A 19,882-nucleotide genomic window follows, 5' to 3' on the forward strand; every position below is an offset into this window, starting at 1 on the left:
AAAAATTTTTATTTCCTTTTATTTCTTTTATTTCTTATTTTATTTTTCTCTCCGGCTCTCATCCCTCCACCAACTTCGTGGTGCTCGGTGACGGCAATGAGGGCGGCGCCACCTCCTCTTCTTTTTCTTCGGCCTACGCCTCCAACGCCATCGATATCGATGCCGGCGCTCGGTGACAATAATAAGGGCGGCGCCGGCTCTTTTTCCTCTTCTTCCGCCTAGCTGGCCTCCATCGCCACCGATATCAACACCCACGCTGAAGGAGGAGAATTCGGAGCAAGCGCGGGTGAGGAGAAAGCTGACGACGGTAATGGGGTCGCGACCAAGGCAATGCTCGCTGTCACCATAAGGGTGAGGATGAAGGCGCATCGGTGCTTCTCCAAAGAGCAAGAAAAAAGATGCAGATTCAATCAAACAGTATAATTTTCGTCCAAAAATTATAACTTTTTATTTTAATAGTATAATTTTCATTTAAAAGAATCCAACATTCGTTTTTAACTGTATATTTTTTTAAAAATAGTACAATTTTATCTTAACGGTGTAACTTCATCTTTTTCTTCCTTCTTCTTTAGTTATTGATTTTTTTATTAGCAACGACGATACATAATGATTTTTCAATGAAAAAAATATTTTTTTATTTTTATTTTTCCTACCATTCATATTTTTTTTTGCTCTTTAGAGAAGTATGAGCGCGTTTTTGTCCTTACCCTCACAGGCAATAATGAGCATCGCTTTAGCCACGACCTCATCATCACCACCCGCTCCGCCCTTGCTTGCGTCGGCTCCAAATCCTCCTCCTTCGACCCTAGAACTGGTGCTGGCACGGGCGAAGGTGAAGGAAGAGGAGGCGGTGCCGCTCTCATTACCATCAGCGAGAACTGCGGAGGCGGTGGAGAAGGTGATGAAAATAGGAAAGAAAAAACTAGAAAAAAAAAGAGAGAAAAATGAATAAGAATATTTTGATCAGTTTTCTAAAAATTCGGATTGAATCTTCAAAATCTAAAATAGTAACCGACTTTTCCAAAAATTCAAAACTAGTGAATTTTTTATGCAAATTGGCTAATATTTTATTTGATATGTTCTCTTAATTTATTCAAAAAATTATATACTTTTACAATGTTAAGTATAATCTAATGTTTAAAATGAAATATTATATTTACTCTTTAAATTACTTTTTTCAGATAAATCGGTTTGTTGGTAAAATATACTATTCTATCAAAATATAAATAGTAAGACGTTTCAAGAAGTAAAAAATTAAATTTAATACTGGCAATTATATAAATTTTTGTAATGAAAAGTTATTTTTTAATAACTTATTCTAACATCTAAATAGAATTGTAATATGGTAGTGTTACGCAAATGCAAAGTACCGTGCGACCAAACAAGCGCAACACTAAGAACTTAAGAAAACTATAGGATAAGTTTTATGATCATTAGGTGATCCCATTAAGCAATGAAGCAAAAGTCCTAATCATCCAAAGTTTGCAACTATGAATGCGACCCAGCTTAAGTTTCTTTTGCTTCTTCCTTTTTCTGATTTTCTTTCTTAAGAACCATTTTTAAAAGTGCTTCTTCTGCACGACACGTGTGGCTTCTTCATTGCTCAGCAAGTGAACCTGACCCTCACGGTTCTCCCTGTTGACATTTGTACCAACCACAAAATACCCCACAAATTTCCGTACTTGGTAATTAATTCCAAATCCATAAGTTATTCCATTTGTTGATTACTAAATCATTAAGTCATTATCTACATATATGCCACATGATTAAACTAATTCTAGGTGACTATTTAATTATTTTAGCAACCGTTGAGTTTCACTGTGCTCCATTTCCCTCAACTATGGATTAGAGGACGCGTGACAGGCAAAGATTGGACCAACTAATTTATTCAATATTTTGTGCTTTATGTCACAGCTTTTTGGGCTATAAAACCTACCTCATAGCAAACGTTTCTCCACTTCTCAAATAGAAGCTAAGTAGCTTTACAATGGAAGAGCTAGCGGAGTCCGAAGTGATGTGGCCGAACGACGAGGACCACCCGATCGGTGAGCCCAGCGATTCGATGTCGTCAGACGTGCGAGGCACGGGTTATTGCCAATGCACGCGTCCGATGGACATACAGTGCGGCACAGCGGAGCGGACCGCCCGGGGATCAGGACATAAGGATGAGGAAGGGGTGGCCGATGAGATGGTGCCCCCGCACGTGCTGATCGAGCTGCGCGGAAGGGCGGCGGGGAACGCGGCCTTCTCGGTGTGCTACGGCCAGGGGAGGACGCTCAAGGGGCGCGATCTTGCGCACATGCGAGATTCCGTGCTCCGCATGACCGGATTCCTCGAGGGACAGGGACAGAGCTGAGAAATAAACCAAAAATTATATGAGGACTGACCTACCGCAATATGAGACTGCGTGACTCGAATTTTAAAACAGTGTGAATAATTTATATGTATATATGTATATATATTTGATTTTGTGTTCTCGAAAAGATTATTTGTTTATGAGTTGAAAATTCAACTACATTACAAAGAAAGATATGGAGCACCAGTAATGTTTCGCAAAACAATTAATCAACAAAACCATTAAATTTCTTGTTTTTTTTTTTTTTGGAGAAAAATGTAGCACGCTACCCGCTTCATTCATTGGAGAGGTGAATTAAGCTACAAGTGTGAGGCAACCAGGCCCCGAAAAAAAAAAAAAAAAAAAAAAAAAAAACTCACACACACACACACAATTACTTATAGATGTTTATGGCCCAAGAAGAAGGTCCCAATCCATCACAAGAAGTTTGAGCCTGTGAACCGCAATCCCAGGGTTCGGAAGAATATTACGAAAGATTGAGTCGTTTCTGATCTTCCAAATAATCCACCAGCAGGCGACTAGATCGGCAAGCCGAGATCGCTTCTTATGTTTATCCTTCCTGACCTTCCACCTATCCCACACGAGACTGACTTCCCCCCCGAGGTCTTGGGCCTGAATATCGTCCACCCTTGTCGCTATAATGAATTTACAGAAAACGCAGCTGGTAAATAGATGGTCCACAGTTTCCTCCTCCGACCCGCATAGTACACAGGTAGGGTCGTCTAACCACCCTCACTTAGCAAGCTTATCACGTGTAAGGATCTTTTTCTTGAGAATCAACCAGCAAAACACTTTCACTTTTAGAGGGATTTTAAGGTTCCATAGAACAGGGGCATGTGCATCTCTCGTTCCACCGTCCGTCAAAGCCAAGTAGGTTGATTTGACCGAAAAGTGTCCATAATTTCTTGTTAAATTTTAGTATAAATATATATTAAGTTGTAGTAGCTATAAAATTTTCGGGCCGACCCGCTATTTAAATTTAATCCGGCCCAAAAGCGCTCAGGTCCGGCCCACAAATTTTTTTTTTTTTGGCTAATTAACGCGTGTACGTACGCTTGCGTATTCTGTGTACAACTTTAGTTCCCCAGTTGCTTGAGAAACCGATTAATTGAAACTTTTGGGGGAAAAAGGCTTATGCGTCGCAAGAGCCGTTGGACACGGCAGGTTCTGCGGCACTCCCGCCAAGTGTCACAAAGTTTCTCATTTAAGAACAAACTTGTTTCGGAGAGAAGCGTCGAACAGCTGTTTCAAAGTTATATCGGATTATATCAACTTATTCCAGAGACAGAAAAACTATTATTTTTGAATGCTAAAAATAATGTTTGGAAATAAAAAGAAAGACGAGTATTTATTTCTTCCTTGTTTCTGAATCAAACACTATTTTAGAAACTTGTTGCCCAATCCTTGGACAGTGAGGAATCTACGGATGAGATTGCGTGGGCCATGGTGTTCATGTACACATTATTTGAACGCATTATATTATATTTGATATATCTTTTTAATTTACTTAAAATTTTGCAATATTTGATAGATAAGAATATGATGGAATATCTAGAATGAAATAGTATATTCGGTTCCTAGGTTGATTTTTTATAGTAAGATAAATTATCTGATAGAGAAAATATTATATCATACTAAATCGTAAAGACCAAGAGCTTTGAAAGAACAATAATCGATTTAATCATATAAAAAGAAATTCTCGCAGCATCGAATGAGTTTTTATTGAGTTTATTATTCTGATATGCAAACAAAGACCTTGAAGTTCCAAACATACAGCCTCTAACATTCATTAGAATTTAACTTTTTATATTCATCGTTTAGACATAAATTTTTGGGGCAATTTCATCACTAGCCCTCTTAAACATGTAAATATCACAAATACTCCTATAAAATTAAAAATATCATATATACCCCTTCAAAGGTAGAAAAATATCACAATTACCTTTTATTCTAACTGACGTTAGGGTAAAGTTATAAAATGACTAATTTACCCCTTAAAAGTTGTTTGGGTTATTCTTTTGATAACAAATAATAGAGGAGTAATTTCATGAATACCCTTCTAATTTCTAATACTAATTATTGGTGGATAAAATAAGTGGAAACCCCTCACCTATAGGTCATTTTGAAATATACCCCCTTAACTTCAATTTTTTAACATTTAGAGAGCCCTTTAACTTTTAGTTTTTTTTTTGTTTTTGCGTTTTACTTAGTTAAAAGTTTTTCAATTGAGATCACTCATACATGAATTTGATAAAATTTTTAACTTAGTTGGAAAAAAAAAACACTCAATTGCAAAAGTAAAGAATCACTACACTTGAGAGGATGTATATATATAGAGAGAGAGAGTCAGGCTACTATACTCTTATGAGTGTGATCGCCTTCTTACTCATAAGTCGTTTTCAATAATAAAGCTTCCGAATTGACGATCCATAATGTTAAATATTATCTAGAATATTCAAAACTTCAAGAAATCAAATTTTATAATTTTTTTATATCATTACGATCAAAAGATCTCAAAATTGACAATTTTTAATGGTCAGTATGGGATACTTGCTAGTTTAATGGTGAAAAAAAATCGGAATCAATTGAATTTTTGATAGAAAATTTTATTTACTATCTAGATAAAGNAAATTTTCATCGTATTTTGATTGTTTTACACCGTTAAACTCAAAAACACACCACATCAGCCATTAAAATTGTCGATTTTGAGATTTTTTGATCACTGGTCAAATGATGTCAAAAAAATCTGAAATTTAGTTTCCAAATATTTTCAATAGTGTAGATCAAGTCTAACGAAGCCGATCGTCGATTTGGGAGCCGCATCATCAAAAACAACTTGGTAGCACGGAGCGCTCCGTGCTACCGATAGCATAGTAGCCGGACTATATATATATATATATATATATATATATATAGTCCGGCTACTATGCTATCGGTAGCACGGAGCGCTCCGTGCTACCAAGTTGTTTTTGATGATGCGGCTCCCAAATCGACGATCGGCTTCGTTAGACTTGATCTACACTATTGAAAATATTTGGAAACTAAATTTCAGATTTTTTTGACATCATTTGACCAGTGATCAAAAAATCTCAAAATCGACAATTTTAATGGCTGATGTGGTGTGTTTTTGAGTTTAACGGTGTAAAACAATCAAAATACGATGAAAATTTTATAGAAAATTCTTTTCACTATTTATATAAGATCAGTATATCTGATCTTGAATTTAAATCTTTTATCATCATTTTTTATGAGATTTTTATTTTCAGCCGTTCAATTTTAAACTACTTGTTTGATAGGTAAATGATATCGAAAAATTATGAAATTTAGTTTCTAAATACTTTCAATAGTGTAGATCAAGTCTAACGGAGCTGATCGTCGATTTAGAAACCGCATCATCGAAAACAACTTGGTAGCACGGAGCGCTCCATGCTACCAATAATATAGTAGCCTAGTTCTATATATATATAGAGAGAGAGAGAGAGAGAGAGAGAGTTGAGCTGGAATACTATCGGTAGCAAACGGGCTCCGTTGTCACCCATTCATTTTCGATGATGGAGCTTCCATATCGACGATCGGTACTGTTGAACATGATTTATACCACTTGAAGTACCTAGAAATCAAATTTCATGCTTTTCCGATATTGTTTTCTTGTCCATCAAGTGGGCGTAAAAATAAACAGTTGAAAATGAATATTCTCTAAAAAGTGATGATACGAATTTTGTAATTAAGATCGAGAGTATAGATCTTGTTCTAAATAGTTTAAAGAATTTTTTAACCAAAATTCAATTGATTTGGATAGCTTTACGCGGTTAAACGAGAAAACACCTCATATCTACCATTAAAATTACAAATTTTGAAACCCTTTGATCAATAGGTCAACGATATCGAAAAGATTTGAAATTTGGTTTCTAGATACTTCAAGTGGTATAGATCACATTCAACGGTGCCGATCAACGATTTGAAGGCTCCATCATGAAAAACAAATGGGTGGCAACGGAACCTGTTTGCTACCTATAGTATTCCAGCTCAACTCTATATATATATATAGTTCGGCTGGGATACTATTGATAACACCGAGCGTTTGGTGCTATCAAGTTTTCCGCCGTTAGATTTAACCCTTTGACTATTTTCACCCATTGGATTATACTATTAAGCTAATAACTCACTCAACTCTAGAGGGCCCACATCATCCTAGCCATATATTTCTTCTTCTAAGAGCTGAAAACCTAATAGCGTCAATAGCTTGGTGCTATTGATAGTATTCCAGCTTATATATATATATATATAGAGAGAGAGAGAGAGAGAGAGAGAGTAGAGCAGAGCTACTATATTATTGGAAGTATAGAGGATTTGATGCTTCCGATTTTTTGCCCTTAGATCAACCTCTTTAATTATTTCTAACATTTGAATTAATACTATTACCTTGTGAGGACCACTCAACCCTAGTGGTACTACTCAACCCTAGAGGGGCCGCAATCATCCCAACCGTACAATTTCTTGATCAAAGGGTCAAAAAATCGAAAACACCAAATCTTTTATGCTTTCAATAATATTGTTACTCTACCCTATATATATATAAAAAAAAAGAGAGTTGGGTTAGAATACTATTAATAGTATTTGTCCTTTTTTGCTATTAAGTTTTTAGTCTTTAATAAATCAATTTCTTTGATCATTTGTAACCATTGGATTAAATATTATAATCCAGTGGAAACCACTCAATTCTAGAGGAACCACTTAACCATAAGGTACTAATATCATTCTAACTATATAATTTTTTATCCAAGTGTTAAAAACTTGATAGCAAAAGGAGCAAAATATTATCAATAGTATTCCAGCCCAACTCTCTCTCTCTCTCTCTCTCTCTCTCTCTCTCTCTCTCTATATATATATATATATATAAAGAGAGAGAATATATATATATATAGAGAGAGAGAGAGAGAGAGAGAGAGAGAGTTAGACTGTTATACTATCGGTAGCACGGAGCCCTTCGTGCTACCAAGTTGTTTTCAATGATGTGGTTTCCAAATCGATGATCGGCTCCATTAGTCTTGATCTACAGTTTCAAAAGTATTTGGAAACTAAATTTAAAATTTAAAAATATAAATTTAAAATTTAAAAGTTAACAATTCAAAATTTTAAATTATATTTTTTAAAATGACATATTGAAAGAGTTTCGAGAGTTAGAGAAGTAAAATTGTCATTTTACATAATATGCAGTATTACTGGCTTTCAGTAATTCAAGATACACGTCCCCCCTCTCATTAATATTTTTGGTGTAATTCTGTACCATTTTTAATACTACATTACCGACCCGATTACATACCGGATGAACCAAACACGGTAATCCTGACAGGATTGCTCGTAATCCTGTCAGAATAACCTGAACCAAATGCACTCTTATGAGTATAAAGCCCATGAGTTGTTTTCAATGATGGAGCTTCTGAATCAATGATTCACTCCGTTAAATATAATCTAGAGTATTTGAAAGTTCTAAAAAATAAATTTTGTAATTTTTTGAAATTATAATAAAGTCTATCAAGCAGGTAAAAAATGAACAATTAAAATCGAACGGCGTTCTAAAAATAGATGATCAGATCCTTCAATTTCATATTAGAGTTATTAATCTTTATCTAGATAGTGATTAATCAAAAATTCAATCGATTTCGATTCTTTTACACTGTTAAACTAGCAAGTATCTCATATTGGCTTTTAAAATTATTAATTTTGAGATTTTTTAATCGTAAGGTAAATAATGTTAAAAAAATATAAAATTTGATTTCTACAAGTTTTAAATACTCTAGAAAATATTTAACGGCATGGATTATCGTTTCGAAAATTTTATTATTGAAAACAAGAATGTGATAGTAAGACTAAAAATATCGGGTGCCAAAAAACAAAAAATCACAGCCGTCCGCTACGGCTCACTCTCATCAGAGAATCAAAACCGTTCATAACCCTCGCCTCACCAGGAAAAAAGAAACCCTAATTCCACTCCGCCTCCACGCTCTCCCCCTTATATAAACCCTAAACTCCACGTCGATTCACAGGCCCTCAGTTCCCTTATTAATGCTTCGCACAGGGTAATGTAACTCTTTCTAGGGTTTTTCTTTTCCTTCTTTGTATTATTATTATTTTTTTATTTTTATATATATCTCTCGTTCGGGGTTCTAAATGATGTGGATTTATCAAAAGGGAACATCCCAAAAACCAAAAAAATAAAAAATTGGGGTGTGATGATATTCCCCTTTAATTGAATAGGAAGATCTGATAGATCCCCTTATTATCCCATCTTCTTGTTTTCAGGTTTGTAGCTTTTGTTGTTGGTTTTTTTTAAAAAAAATATATATATTTGGGTTTTTTTTTTTTTGAATTTATAGCAGCAGTGTGAATGATGAGAACATGTAAAATATACAGTTATCCCTGTCTGATAAATTCACATGAATGGGTGCTGAGAAAAATACTCAATCTGACACTTCTCTGCTGTTTAATTTTTTTATATAAACTAATTTGTTTATGCTCTGTTGATTATGGTGATTCTTCAAATATAATTAAAATTTTATATTAGTTTTTTTAAGTTTTTTAGAACATTTTTATGAATTTTTTTTTATAATAAATTGCCGATGATGACATTGCGAGTGGCTGAACAGCAGGTTTATTTTATCTGCTGCATCTTGTTGAAACAAAATGCAAGAACTAGGACGGTCTGAGGCATTGATCTCATTTTTTTTGTTATAGAGAATAATAATATATCAAACATAAATCGTAAAGACCAAGAACTTATGAAAGAACAAAAATCGAGGTTTTAGGCATCGATATAGAAAAGAAATTATCACTAACATCGTAATTGCACTGTTTATTGAGTATATAATTCTGATATGCAAACAAAGACCTTGAAGTTCAAAACAGAGAAGCATCTAACATTCATATAGGAATAATAACTTAATATATTCATCGAACAGAAACATCATAAAAACTAGGGGCAATTTCATCACTAGCCCTCTTAAACATGTAAATATCACAAATACTCCTATAAAATTAAAAATATCATATATACCTCTTCAAAGGTAGAAAAATATCACAATTACCTTTTATTCTAACTGACGGTAGGGTAAAGTTATAAAATGACTAATTTACCCCTTAAAAGTTGTTTGGGTTATTCTTTTGATAACAAATAATAGAGGAGTAATTTCATAAATACCCTTCTAATTTCTAATACTAATTATTGGTGGATAAAATAAGTGGAAACCCCTCACCTATAGGTCATTTTGAAATATACCTCCTTAACTTCAATTTTTTAACATTTAGAGAGCCCTTTAACTTTTAGTTTTTTTTTGTTTTTGCGTTTTACTTAGTTAAAAGTTTTTCAATTGAGATCACTCATACATGAATTTGATAAAATTTTTAACTTAGTTGGAAAAAAAAAAACACTCAATTGCAAAAGTAAAGAATCACTACAGTTGAGAGGATGTATATATATAGAGAGAGAGAGTCAGGCTACTATACTCTTATGAGTGTGATCGCCTTCTTACTCATAAGTCGTTTTCAATAATAAAGCTTCCGAATCGACGATCCATAACGTTAAATATTATCTAGAATATTCAAAATTTCAAGAAATCAAATTTTATAATTTTTTTATATCATTACGATCAAAAGATATCAAAATTGACAATTTTTAACGGTCAGTATGGGATACTTGCTAGTTTAATGGTGAAAAAAAATCGGAATCAATTGAATTTTTGATAGAAAATTTTATTTACTATCTAGATAAAGATCAATATAGAAATTTTGACAGCTCATTTTATGCCCACTTGATGGACGTTATTATGATTTCAAAAAATCACAAAATTTATTTTTTAAAAATTGCAAACACTCTAGATCATATTTAACATAGTAAATCGTCGATTCGGAAGCTCCATTATCGAAAAAACTTATGAGTACATAGGGCTCTATACTTATAAAAGTATTGTAGCCCTACTTTTATATATATATATATATATATATATATATATATATACCGTAAGATTTACCCTTTGATCATTTCCATCCGTTAGATTATACTATTAAACCAACCACCCACTCAACCTTAGGGGATCACTATTAATTTAACCGGAGACCACTATCATCCTAACCTCACATCCTTTCATCCAACGGCTGAAAACTCAATAGCACCAAGCTATTGGTGCTATTAATTTTTTAGCCATTGGATTGAGAAATATGCGGTTAGGATGATGTGGGTCCCCTAGGGTTGAGTAAGTGGTTGGTTGAATAGTATAATCTAATGGGTAAAAATAATCAAAGAGTTAAATCTAACGGTGGAAAACTAGATAGCACCAAATCCTTGGTGATATATATATATATATATATATATATATATATATAGAGTAGAGCTACTATACTATTATGAGTAATAGGCCCTTCGTACTCATAAGTTGTTTTCGATGATGGAGCTTCCGAATCGACGATACACTCCGTTAAATATGATTTAGAGTATTTGAAATTTCTAGAAAATAAATTTCGTAATTTTTCAAAATCATAATAAAGTCCATCAAGCGGGCATAAAATGAACGGTCAAAATCGAACGATGTCTTAAAAATGGATAATCGGATCCTTCAATTTAAGATCGGAGTTATTGATCTTTATCTAGGTAGTGAATAGAATTTTCTATCAAAAATTCAACCTATTCGGATTCTTTTGCATCGTTAAACTAGCAAGTATTTCATACCGGCCGTTAAAAATTATCAATTTTGTGAGCTTTTGATCGTAAGGTAAATGATGTCGAAAAATTATGAAATTTGATTTCTAGATGTTTCAAATGTTCTAGATAACATTTAACGGTGTGGATCGACGATTCGGAAGCTCTATCATCAAAAACAACTTATAAGTACGAGGGCGATCGTACTCATAATAGTATAGTAGCCGGACTATATATATATATATATATATATATATATATATATATATATATATATATATAGAGAGAGAGAGAGAGAGAGAGAGNACTTATGTGAGTTATTTAAATAAAATTCAAAAAAAAAATCTTGAAATAATTAATGTTAAATACTACAATGGATAATTGCATTACAACTATTATATAATTTAAAAGCGAAAATCATAACAAGATTTAATTATTACACTTAATAGATTGTAGATTTTTAATTGTAAAATTTTAAAGAGAATGTTGAATTATTATGTGATTGAAAGGTTAAGAATTAATCATATAATTAATCTTAAATTATTACACTTAGTTAAATTAGTAATAAGGGTAAAATTGGTATTTAAAGAATTTTAGATGACTTTTTTAACGGAATGTTAGTCTTAAGGGTATTTGTGAATATTTTTGCTTTTTAGAGGGGTATTCTTGATATTTTCTAATTTAGAGGGGTATTTATGAAATTACTGTCTCCTAGAGGGGTATTGATGAAATTATCCCTAAATTTTTATTTGCTTGATCACTGCAAAATATGTAAGCATGCAGTGATACTGCAGCTATTTCAGAGCCATAGTTCTATTAAGAGACCGTTTGGTTCAAAATTTATAATATTTCAAAAATATTATAAATTTTATATCTGGAATGACAAATTTATTATTAACTTATCAAGTTATTTGAATTAAAAAGTTGTTGATATATAGCTAATATATTTTTATTAATGAACTACGCGTGATTCTCATTAAGTGTGAAATAAGAAAACCTCCTAACTACAGTCTAGAAATTTACAATGATTTTACTACTTCACTAATACATCCAACAACTAACCAGCTTGAATTAAATAGTAATAATTTAAATATTTTTGATAAAACAATTATTGAAATATTATAAATTGTAAATCAAACGGGCCTCTAAATCAATCTAGTTGACTTGACCTCCACCATACGTGTGCAAAAGCGGTAAGACTAGTTCCGACATTTTTAGCATCTTCAAGAATTTAACCTCATAATTACGACAAACATTACCAATTTCGTTTGAGGATCTACAAGTCCAAATTAATTATCCTCCACTAAATCCAGCAAGATGCCCACTTTCCAAGCAACCTCCTTAAAGAGAAGTTCATATTTTTTTATTTTTTTGGTATTTGGGAATCAACTATAAAAAAATCCGCCCCACTTAAACAATTCTCTAATAAAAAAGTCCACACGCTTATTTGGGGCCATGAGATTCCACGTGGCACCACATGACTGGCTGCGCACAAACCTCAGCTCCACTTTTTGCCCCGTTGTTTGGTTTCTAATAACGAGATGATGACGCTACGTTGGCTTCGGAGTGTGCTCACTACGATTCGTGTGGATCCGTACATTTGACAAGTCTTCGTAAACCACAACTCCATATAAATTCCCCTCCAAACCTCACCTCTCAAATCCTTTCAATGGAAGAGTTCGCGGAGGCCGACGTTTTGTGGCCCGACCGTGTCGGCGACGACGAAGATCGCATCGTCGACGTTGCACCGACGCAGCCGCACGAAGCTCGACGCACCGCATCGGCCCCCATCGCAGTATTTCCTTCCAAAGAACGTAGCGATTCAGTCGCTGCGTCATTTTCTGAGGCCTTTACTTGCCATGTAATCGGTTTCGGTAGAGACGAGGGTGAAGACGGAGAAGAGTCGACGGTCCCGCCGCACATTGTCGTCTCGCGGAGGTTCTCCGATAAGGTCGCGTGCTCGGTGTGCACCGGAAATGGGAGGACGCTCAAGGGGCGCGACCTCTTTCGGTTTAGGAATTGTGTTCTTCGGATGACCGGATTCATTGAGAGATAGCATTGGGATAAGAAAATTGATCGAAGGATTTAATTATTTTGTTTTTGAGGTTAGTTTTTTTTTTTTTTTTTTTTTTTTTTGAAGTTCGTAGGTGTTTGGAATATTGATGCCACTCATTGTGGCTAATTGATTGATTAGTCTAATTGCTTTTGAGCATGTATGTATTGTAGGATGATGCGTGAAGGAATTGGTAACATGTACATAAATATATATATATATATATATATATCTCTTCAAAGAAAAATAAGAGATGAGTGAAACAGTTGAATACTCCAATAAATATGGAACCTTTGTGATTTTTTAACTCAGTAGTTTCTCCCAAGATTAATTTGTTCAAAATTAAATTTTGTTCTTTATGGGTTGATTTGTAGGGCTAATGCTTACATAGGTAAATTAGAAGCTATTTTAGAACTTTATACGTTATAATTAGTTTCAAGCAAAATGATTTTGGAAGAGAAATATTCCAGCAAACCCACTTAAAATTTGAGTTGTACAGATTCTGGTAAATATGCATGTCACACCGTCATATTCATAAGGGTTGAGACTTCAAATTATTCTGTCACAAAAACTTACTGTGTGTTTAGAAAGGGGATAGTCGAAGTGCGAGCTGGGTGAGTCCGAAAAAAATTATGCCACTGCTCGAGATAAGGAATTCGTAATGCAGCACATGAATATTGCATGTTATATGAAAACTCGCGAAATTGACCTCTCACCCATCCGATGTCGAAATCCAATTAATGTCTACAAAATGAAGGGGCCCGGCCCATACAAAGTTTGAAACTGCCCCTTACCAGTGGGGCCAGCATGGGAAACATTGGCCAAACAGTTCGTACTTTGCCTTCTTAGCTTGCCATTTTATGGACTAGATTAGATGTTAGGTGAAGTGAAGAGTTAACCACATGTGAAAATTAGTTATCTAATGCCAAGATTACACAAAACAGATAGAATTAAATGCCAAGATTACACGAAAGAAAGAATTAACCACGTGGGCAAAATTAAAATAAAAAAACGTGGAACAAGCACAAAGTTGTTTTAAGTGAAGCCGCATTAATTGATTGAGTAGACACCCTATTTATGGGTATCTTATCCTTGACTACATCACCTAGGCTGAGAAAATTCGAAAACAAGAAAAATATTGTATTTGTGTCCAATTAATGCTATAATATAATTTTTACGGTGCCGTCGCTGCAACAATTAGGCCTTTAATCTATGAGCCGCACACACAGATCAAATTGCACTAGAAATTTATAGTTGCCATTTTACGGAGCGTTGGGAACGTATTTATCCAGGCCTTATTTTCTTCGTGATAAGATAATTTTGGCATCTTGGGACATAAGAGAGAGGTACATTAATTGGACCTAGTCATTGTGTATCACATGTCTAACAAATTTTTTTTTTTTTTTGAGAAATTGGTAGCATGCTATCGCTTCATTCAATTAGATAAAAACTTGGCTACATAATGAGGCAACTAAATCTCTAGTAACTGAGTAGAAAAGGAAAAACACAAAAAGAAAAAAAGAAAAAGGGGAGCAGCATAGATCCTTCACATAAGACAAGAAAAAATAACAGAAATAAACGCACCGTCGGAGACTCGTAAGAGAAGGTGTTACAATACCCAAAGTTTAGCAGACTGATTCCGAACTATATGGATGTTTGCTAACATCTAATTTTGCCAGTGCCTTTTCTTTTGAAAAATACGCCTGTTCCGTTCGAGTCAGATAACCCACCATGCCTAACAATGGTGAGAATAAATTAGTCCACAAAATAAACATTCTTTAAACACAACAACCAAAGCTTTCGCATGAATGGAAGGATTCAAACTACACATTTGACTGGAATTGATTTATGCATCATTAACTTCTTTAAAGATGTGGCGTTTTAATTTATCATCATATGATTCACAACACAGCAAACTAAATTAATCAAATGACAGGAGACAAACGGAAATCACATCTTAACTCAGTCCAAAAAGCAATGAAAGGCAAAAGTAAAATAAGATCAGAAACTTGATTGTTTTATTCATTTTTAAGAGTAATATATATAAGTATGAAAGTACATAACATATATATATAGACAAGTACAACAGAATGCCATATATGCAGATTTTAATATGGCAAAACCCTAAGAAAGGTACAATTGACATTCTAGTATGTATACTAACCGAATGAAGGTCATATAGGCCCTCTCCTCTTATGTACAACACCAATCAAGTTATCATCTAACAACAGAATAAGTATGGAGAGCTAGTTTGAGCAGAGACTGCAGGCTATTACCTACTTCCCTCTCCTCAATTTCCTAGATCTACCTACCACAAATAAGTAACACGATGCTCGGCGCGCTAAATAGCTAAGTACCGAAAGAACCTTTCGCCTACTGGTCTCTTATCTCTTCAACCTTCATTCCACAATTCTACAGCTTCTTAGGAACTCGTCGGAGCTGTTAAGGTAGGCTCGCCATATTTGGCGTAGCTCCGGACTTCCGATCTCAAGCCACGGCTTCCCTGGCCCGCTAAAGTGTAGGACTGCAGAGGATTCTATGAGATCAGGGTCTGGTTTATGCCACCCTAACCCGGACAAATGCCAAGAAGGTTCAATATGATGCACGCGGCCATTGAAAGCGATTAACGCAGGTGGTAGAGATCCCATTTGCCACAGCATAAATTCTGATTCACGGTTCTGCATGAAGAAGAAGAAAAATTAGTAAAGACTAATCTTGAATTTAGAAACTGTTTGGACTCATAAACAGATTGTTGTGGGGAAGAACAACTTGCTTTTCTGAGCCAGAACTGATAGGTTTGTGTAATGTCAGTCCTTCTCCACGCTTTGAGATCGAAGACATTCACACCCCATGACCATGCACATTGGTTTCTATGTATACCTAATGATGGCGATGATAAAATAGGATTTGAGTAGTTCAAGTAGTCACCAAGTTCCCTCTCACCGCAAAAACCATCACTCTCTTGTAGGCCAACTGCGCCAACGACATTCCCTTTGAGATTTAGATCCCACAGCCCATTCAATTCTTTTCGCACGACAACATCATCATCAAGGACGATCACTCGATCAAGCTTTGGAAATAGCTACATACATGAAAAGTTGGCAGCTTATCAGCTCTAAAGTTTACCATAAACTAAGGGCCTGTTTAGCCATATTGGAACTTTTGCAAAAGTGATGTTTGACTAGCGCTTATCAAAAGCATCAACACCTAGTTTGGTAATGCGTTTATAGAAGTACCCAATTTATACCTTAGAAGGTCCAAAAAAGTCCAAAAGTGCTTTCAATCTTCCCTATGTTTATGCTACAAAATTGCGACGGTTGTCAACTTATACTTTAGAAAATCCAAAAAGTCCAAAAGCACTTTCAATCTTCCAATGTTTATGCTTTGAAATTGCGACGTCAACCGCCATCGGAGAAACATGTGATTACACTGAAATTTCATAGCATAAATGAAGGGAAGTTTGAAAGTGCTATTGAACTTTGGGACCTTTCAAATATAAAATTGGATGCATTTGGAAATGCATTACCAAACTAGGCCTAAGACATTTTTTCACTTAAGTTTTGTAAAGAAAAAGTCTCAAGTGGGCACAGTCGGCACAATGGGCACTGTCAACATTTCTCTACTTTTAAGATCCAAAAGCTCTCTTTTCAACTTTGTGCCATAGCAAAAGTTTTAAATTTTTATTTATCAAATTCCTAGTTTCTAAAAACTATTGCTCTTTGGAGTAGACTAATCAAGAAGCCAGCCCAGGTCAAACAAGCACTAAGCATGATATGCGTCAACACGACCCGACTGCTTTACCTGTGGGAGATGGATCTTCATATAATTCAAGATTGAAAGTGTGCTTGGTTTTAAAGCTTCCAGTCTTCTATACTCTTTATCAATTCCATTGTAGACATCAAAATTGAATGAGCTCTTATGAATCTCATCTACAGTTCTCATGATCAATGCATTCACGCGTGGGGGCCAATCGAACTGGTGAAGGCCCTTGACCTCCAAAATGCCAGGAAAGGTCGGGTGAAGGGCGAACCACGCGTGCATCGAGTTGTAGGTCTTCTTGTCTGTGACAATGTGGAAGACTATCTTACTAGGATTTGCAGAACTTTTCAAGGTGGAAGATACGGCAACAGCAGCTGCGAGGACATTGTCTGTTATGAGGGCAATATGAAGGTACAGGGAATTGGTCAGGCGAGAGGCGTACTCGGGCGGCGGAAGTGAGGATCTGCCAGCTGCATTCACAGAGTATTCTTCTGCCATTCTAAGGTTGAGGCAGTGCATGCTTTTCGGGATCCCAATTGAAGCCAATCTTCGGTAGTACAGAGCACGAAGTTTAGCTGTTTGTACCTTCTGGTCCATCTTCAGAAGCTGTGTAGAATACATTTCATTAAGATAGATATGATAAAATTTCAAACATAATCACGTGATATTGAAACACGCAAATTTAGTAATTGAAATGAGATCAATCACTTGATAGAGTAAAAGTTTCACTGTACATTAATTTGATAACATTTCCATTGAATATAAGGAGAAGTCAGAAGAGACAATTGTTATGTAAAAGGACCTTATGATAATGTACTTCAGAAACAATTATATTTCAGTTTCTTTACATCAGAAAACAAACTAATCATCACCCAACAAACAAAGTTACCTTAAGCAAGAAGTTCATGGCCTAATCAACGACAATAATAGATCTAAGTTGAACATTAGCAAGCTAATGACTTACAGGATAACATTTGATTTTCAAATAATTTTTATTATTTCCGCAATAGGCAGAGATTAACTTAAACGTCAAAATTAAATTTTCGAACATCAAAGTTCATAGAAAATTCCAGTAATAGGATGTTTCCAAGTTAAGGTACCATGGCCTTGGTCTTCAGCACAAACATTTTGATATCGAAATGCTCATAGGAGGATGAGGACCCCATCTCCACAATCAGGTCATCCAATGATTCAGGTGCAGCCTCCAAATTTGCAGGATCTATATGACTTCCTCCCATTGTTTCATCCATGTAAGCTCTCCTCAACTCCTTCATAAGATCCTGCGCCGGGGTTCATAATTTCAAAGTTATTGACTTATCCAGCAATTTAATTCCCGTGACAATTTTTTTTTTCAAGTTTCATAATGAATTGCCGATCAACACTCAAAGTTGCGATGCAGCACAAGTTCAAGGACGAGAGCAACAACGGAGAAAGGGTAAAATGATGCTGTAACTCAACAAGGAAAATTATTTACTCACAAATGTTTTACATGTTCATAAAAATTCGTGCATCTGACCAGATGACTTCATGTGTGGCGCCCCCACGACGAGTTATAGATTATTAGACTTACAGGCACATAAAAAATTGCACCGAGTATAGATTTACAGAGTTAATTACAGATGGAGTTCTGTAAGGCGTGGTCGGACAAATGGTCATTAGTTTTACGATCATGATAGTTCGGAAACGGCACACGCATTTTCGTTCTGGAAATTGGTAGTGCCGACCGTTTATTATATGGCTTAATATCTGCGAAACAACTGCATAAATGCTTCCATATAATTTTGGCAAACACGATCCATCAAACCATGCCGAAATTTTGGGGTCAATGTCACATAATTCAAAGTATGTGGTAATCTCATAATATGGGAGTAAATAACATATATATATTATACAAAATATCACAAAAAATGAAGAATGTATATGGTGAATTCAATTGGCAGGATAAAATGGGAAACGGAGGAATTGTCGCTTGGACCTGGTCCACCACATTACCTGTGGACCACCAAGCAAACAGTCCATTATTGACGTGGTGAACCCGGTCCACATATAATAATGTCTTATAGCAGAGTAAAATCTCACAGACACTACTTCTGGTAGCCACCCAAAATTAGCTACAAAAGCAAACTATTGCCTACACCCGGTGCATCCGATGCACGGCATCTTATAGTTTAAATATAAATATAAATATAAATATAAATATAAATAACCCAGCTAAGCGGGTGCACGAACTGTTATGATGAACCTGGTGTAGGCAACAATTCCTGAGCTAGCGAGAGTGGAAAGGGAACGAACAATTTCCCGTGAGTCACTCCCCTTGGATTGTAGTTCTCTTCGGAGAAAGTGGAATAATTGCGCCATGAACTTCTCTTATTTATTTTATATATATATATATATAACACCCTTTATTAAAACCATTATTACTCTGTAGCATCTATCGCCAAAGAATGTATTTGTAAAATTATACCACGCGAAACTATTTAGTAAACTGCTGTAAAATTCGTAAATATATATATATACATATATATATTGAATTAAAGCAACTCACCAGAGACGGATCACTTCCCCATAAGAACCGAGTCCATTGCACGCAACCTAAATTAAATCTAAGTTATAACCAAATTCAAAATCACACAAATGAGAATTGAAAAGGGGGGGAATGAACTTACTAATAGATGGGCAAAGAGTGGCCCCAGCTTCGAGGGCGAGAAAAGCGCTTCTGATGAAGACGAAGGGCAAGAGAATCCCCAGCAGGAGTGCGGTGGGAATAAGCGAGCGGTAAGGGTACCTCCGATTCGTCCCCTTCACCACCTTCATCTCTCTCTCTCGTTCTCACAATGCGATCTCCACAATTTTCCGCTTCTTCTTCTTCCCCAGCATGATATTTAGGGTTTCGATCGGGGTTTCGAACCGCGCGACTTGGCGAAGCGCTTTTGAGGAGAGATAAGGGGGAGAGAGAGAGAGAGAGAGAGAGAGAGAAGCCGCGTTCGAAAACGCGGGGGATGGGATGGTTCGGGAGGGGCGA

At 35.3% G+C, this 19,882-nt stretch overlaps 3 protein-coding genes across 5 annotated transcripts; 2 read left to right on the plus strand and 1 right to left on the minus strand.

Annotated features, from left to right (window-relative positions):
- LOC109717707 lies at window positions 46-2,558 on the plus strand. Of its 2 annotated transcripts, none has more exons than XM_020243581.1 (2): window positions 46-417; window positions 1,915-2,558. In XM_020243581.1, exon 2 carries the CDS (start codon window positions 1,988-1,990, stop codon window positions 2,354-2,356), a length of 369 nt encoding a protein of 122 aa, XP_020099170.1. In that variant the 5' UTR covers window positions 46-417; window positions 1,915-1,987; the 3' UTR covers window positions 2,357-2,558. The 2 variants fall into 2 exon arrangements, with proteins under 2 accessions (XP_020099170.1, XP_020099171.1); XM_020243582.1 differs by lacking the exon at window positions 46-417 and adding an exon at window positions 1,368-1,685.
- LOC109717739 lies at window positions 12,577-13,432 on the plus strand. Its single transcript, XM_020243627.1, has one exon. It carries the CDS (start codon window positions 12,718-12,720, stop codon window positions 13,102-13,104), a length of 387 nt encoding a protein of 128 aa, XP_020099216.1. The 5' UTR covers window positions 12,577-12,717; the 3' UTR covers window positions 13,105-13,432.
- On the minus strand, window positions 15,144-19,882 carry LOC109717755 (probable galacturonosyltransferase 15). Of its 2 annotated transcripts, none has more exons than XM_020243650.1 (6): window positions 19,527-19,878; window positions 19,406-19,452; window positions 17,961-18,140; window positions 16,903-17,466; window positions 15,875-16,183; window positions 15,144-15,779 (listed from the first exon to the last, which is right to left on the minus strand). In XM_020243650.1, the coding sequence occupies exons 1-6, from the start codon at window positions 19,672-19,674 to the stop codon at window positions 15,501-15,503; spliced, it is 1,527 nt and encodes a 508-aa protein (XP_020099239.1). In that variant the 5' UTR covers window positions 19,675-19,878; the 3' UTR covers window positions 15,144-15,500. The 2 variants fall into 2 exon arrangements, with proteins under 2 accessions (XP_020099239.1, XP_020099240.1); XM_020243651.1 differs by having other exon boundaries at window positions 15,640-15,779; window positions 15,871-16,183; window positions 19,527-19,882.

Source organism: Ananas comosus, linkage group 11, assembly GCF_001540865.1.
Source record: "Ananas comosus cultivar F153 linkage group 11, ASM154086v1, whole genome shotgun sequence".
In the NCBI taxonomy this organism is placed as follows: Eukaryota; Viridiplantae; Streptophyta; class Magnoliopsida; order Poales; family Bromeliaceae; genus Ananas; species Ananas comosus.

Coding starts and splice junctions, on each gene's coding strand:
- LOC109717739 (XM_020243627.1), top strand. CDS start 12,718: ATGGAAGAGTTCGCGGAGGCCGACGTTTTGTGGCCCGACCGTGTCGGC.
- LOC109717707 (XM_020243581.1), top strand. CDS start 1,988: ATGGAAGAGCTAGCGGAGTCCGAAGTGATGTGGCCGAACGACGAGGAC.
- LOC109717755 (XM_020243650.1), bottom strand. CDS start 19,674: ATGAAGGTGGTGAAGGGGACGAATCGGAGGTACCCTTACCGCTCGCTT. Junction 18,141..19,405: donor GGGGAAGTGATCCGTCTCTG/GTGAGTTGCTTT, acceptor ACCCCGGCGCAG/GATCTTATGAAGGAGTTGAG. Junction 16,184..16,902: donor TGAAGATCCATCTCCCACAG/GTAAAGCAGTCG, acceptor TCATGTATGTAG/CTATTTCCAAAGCTTGATCG.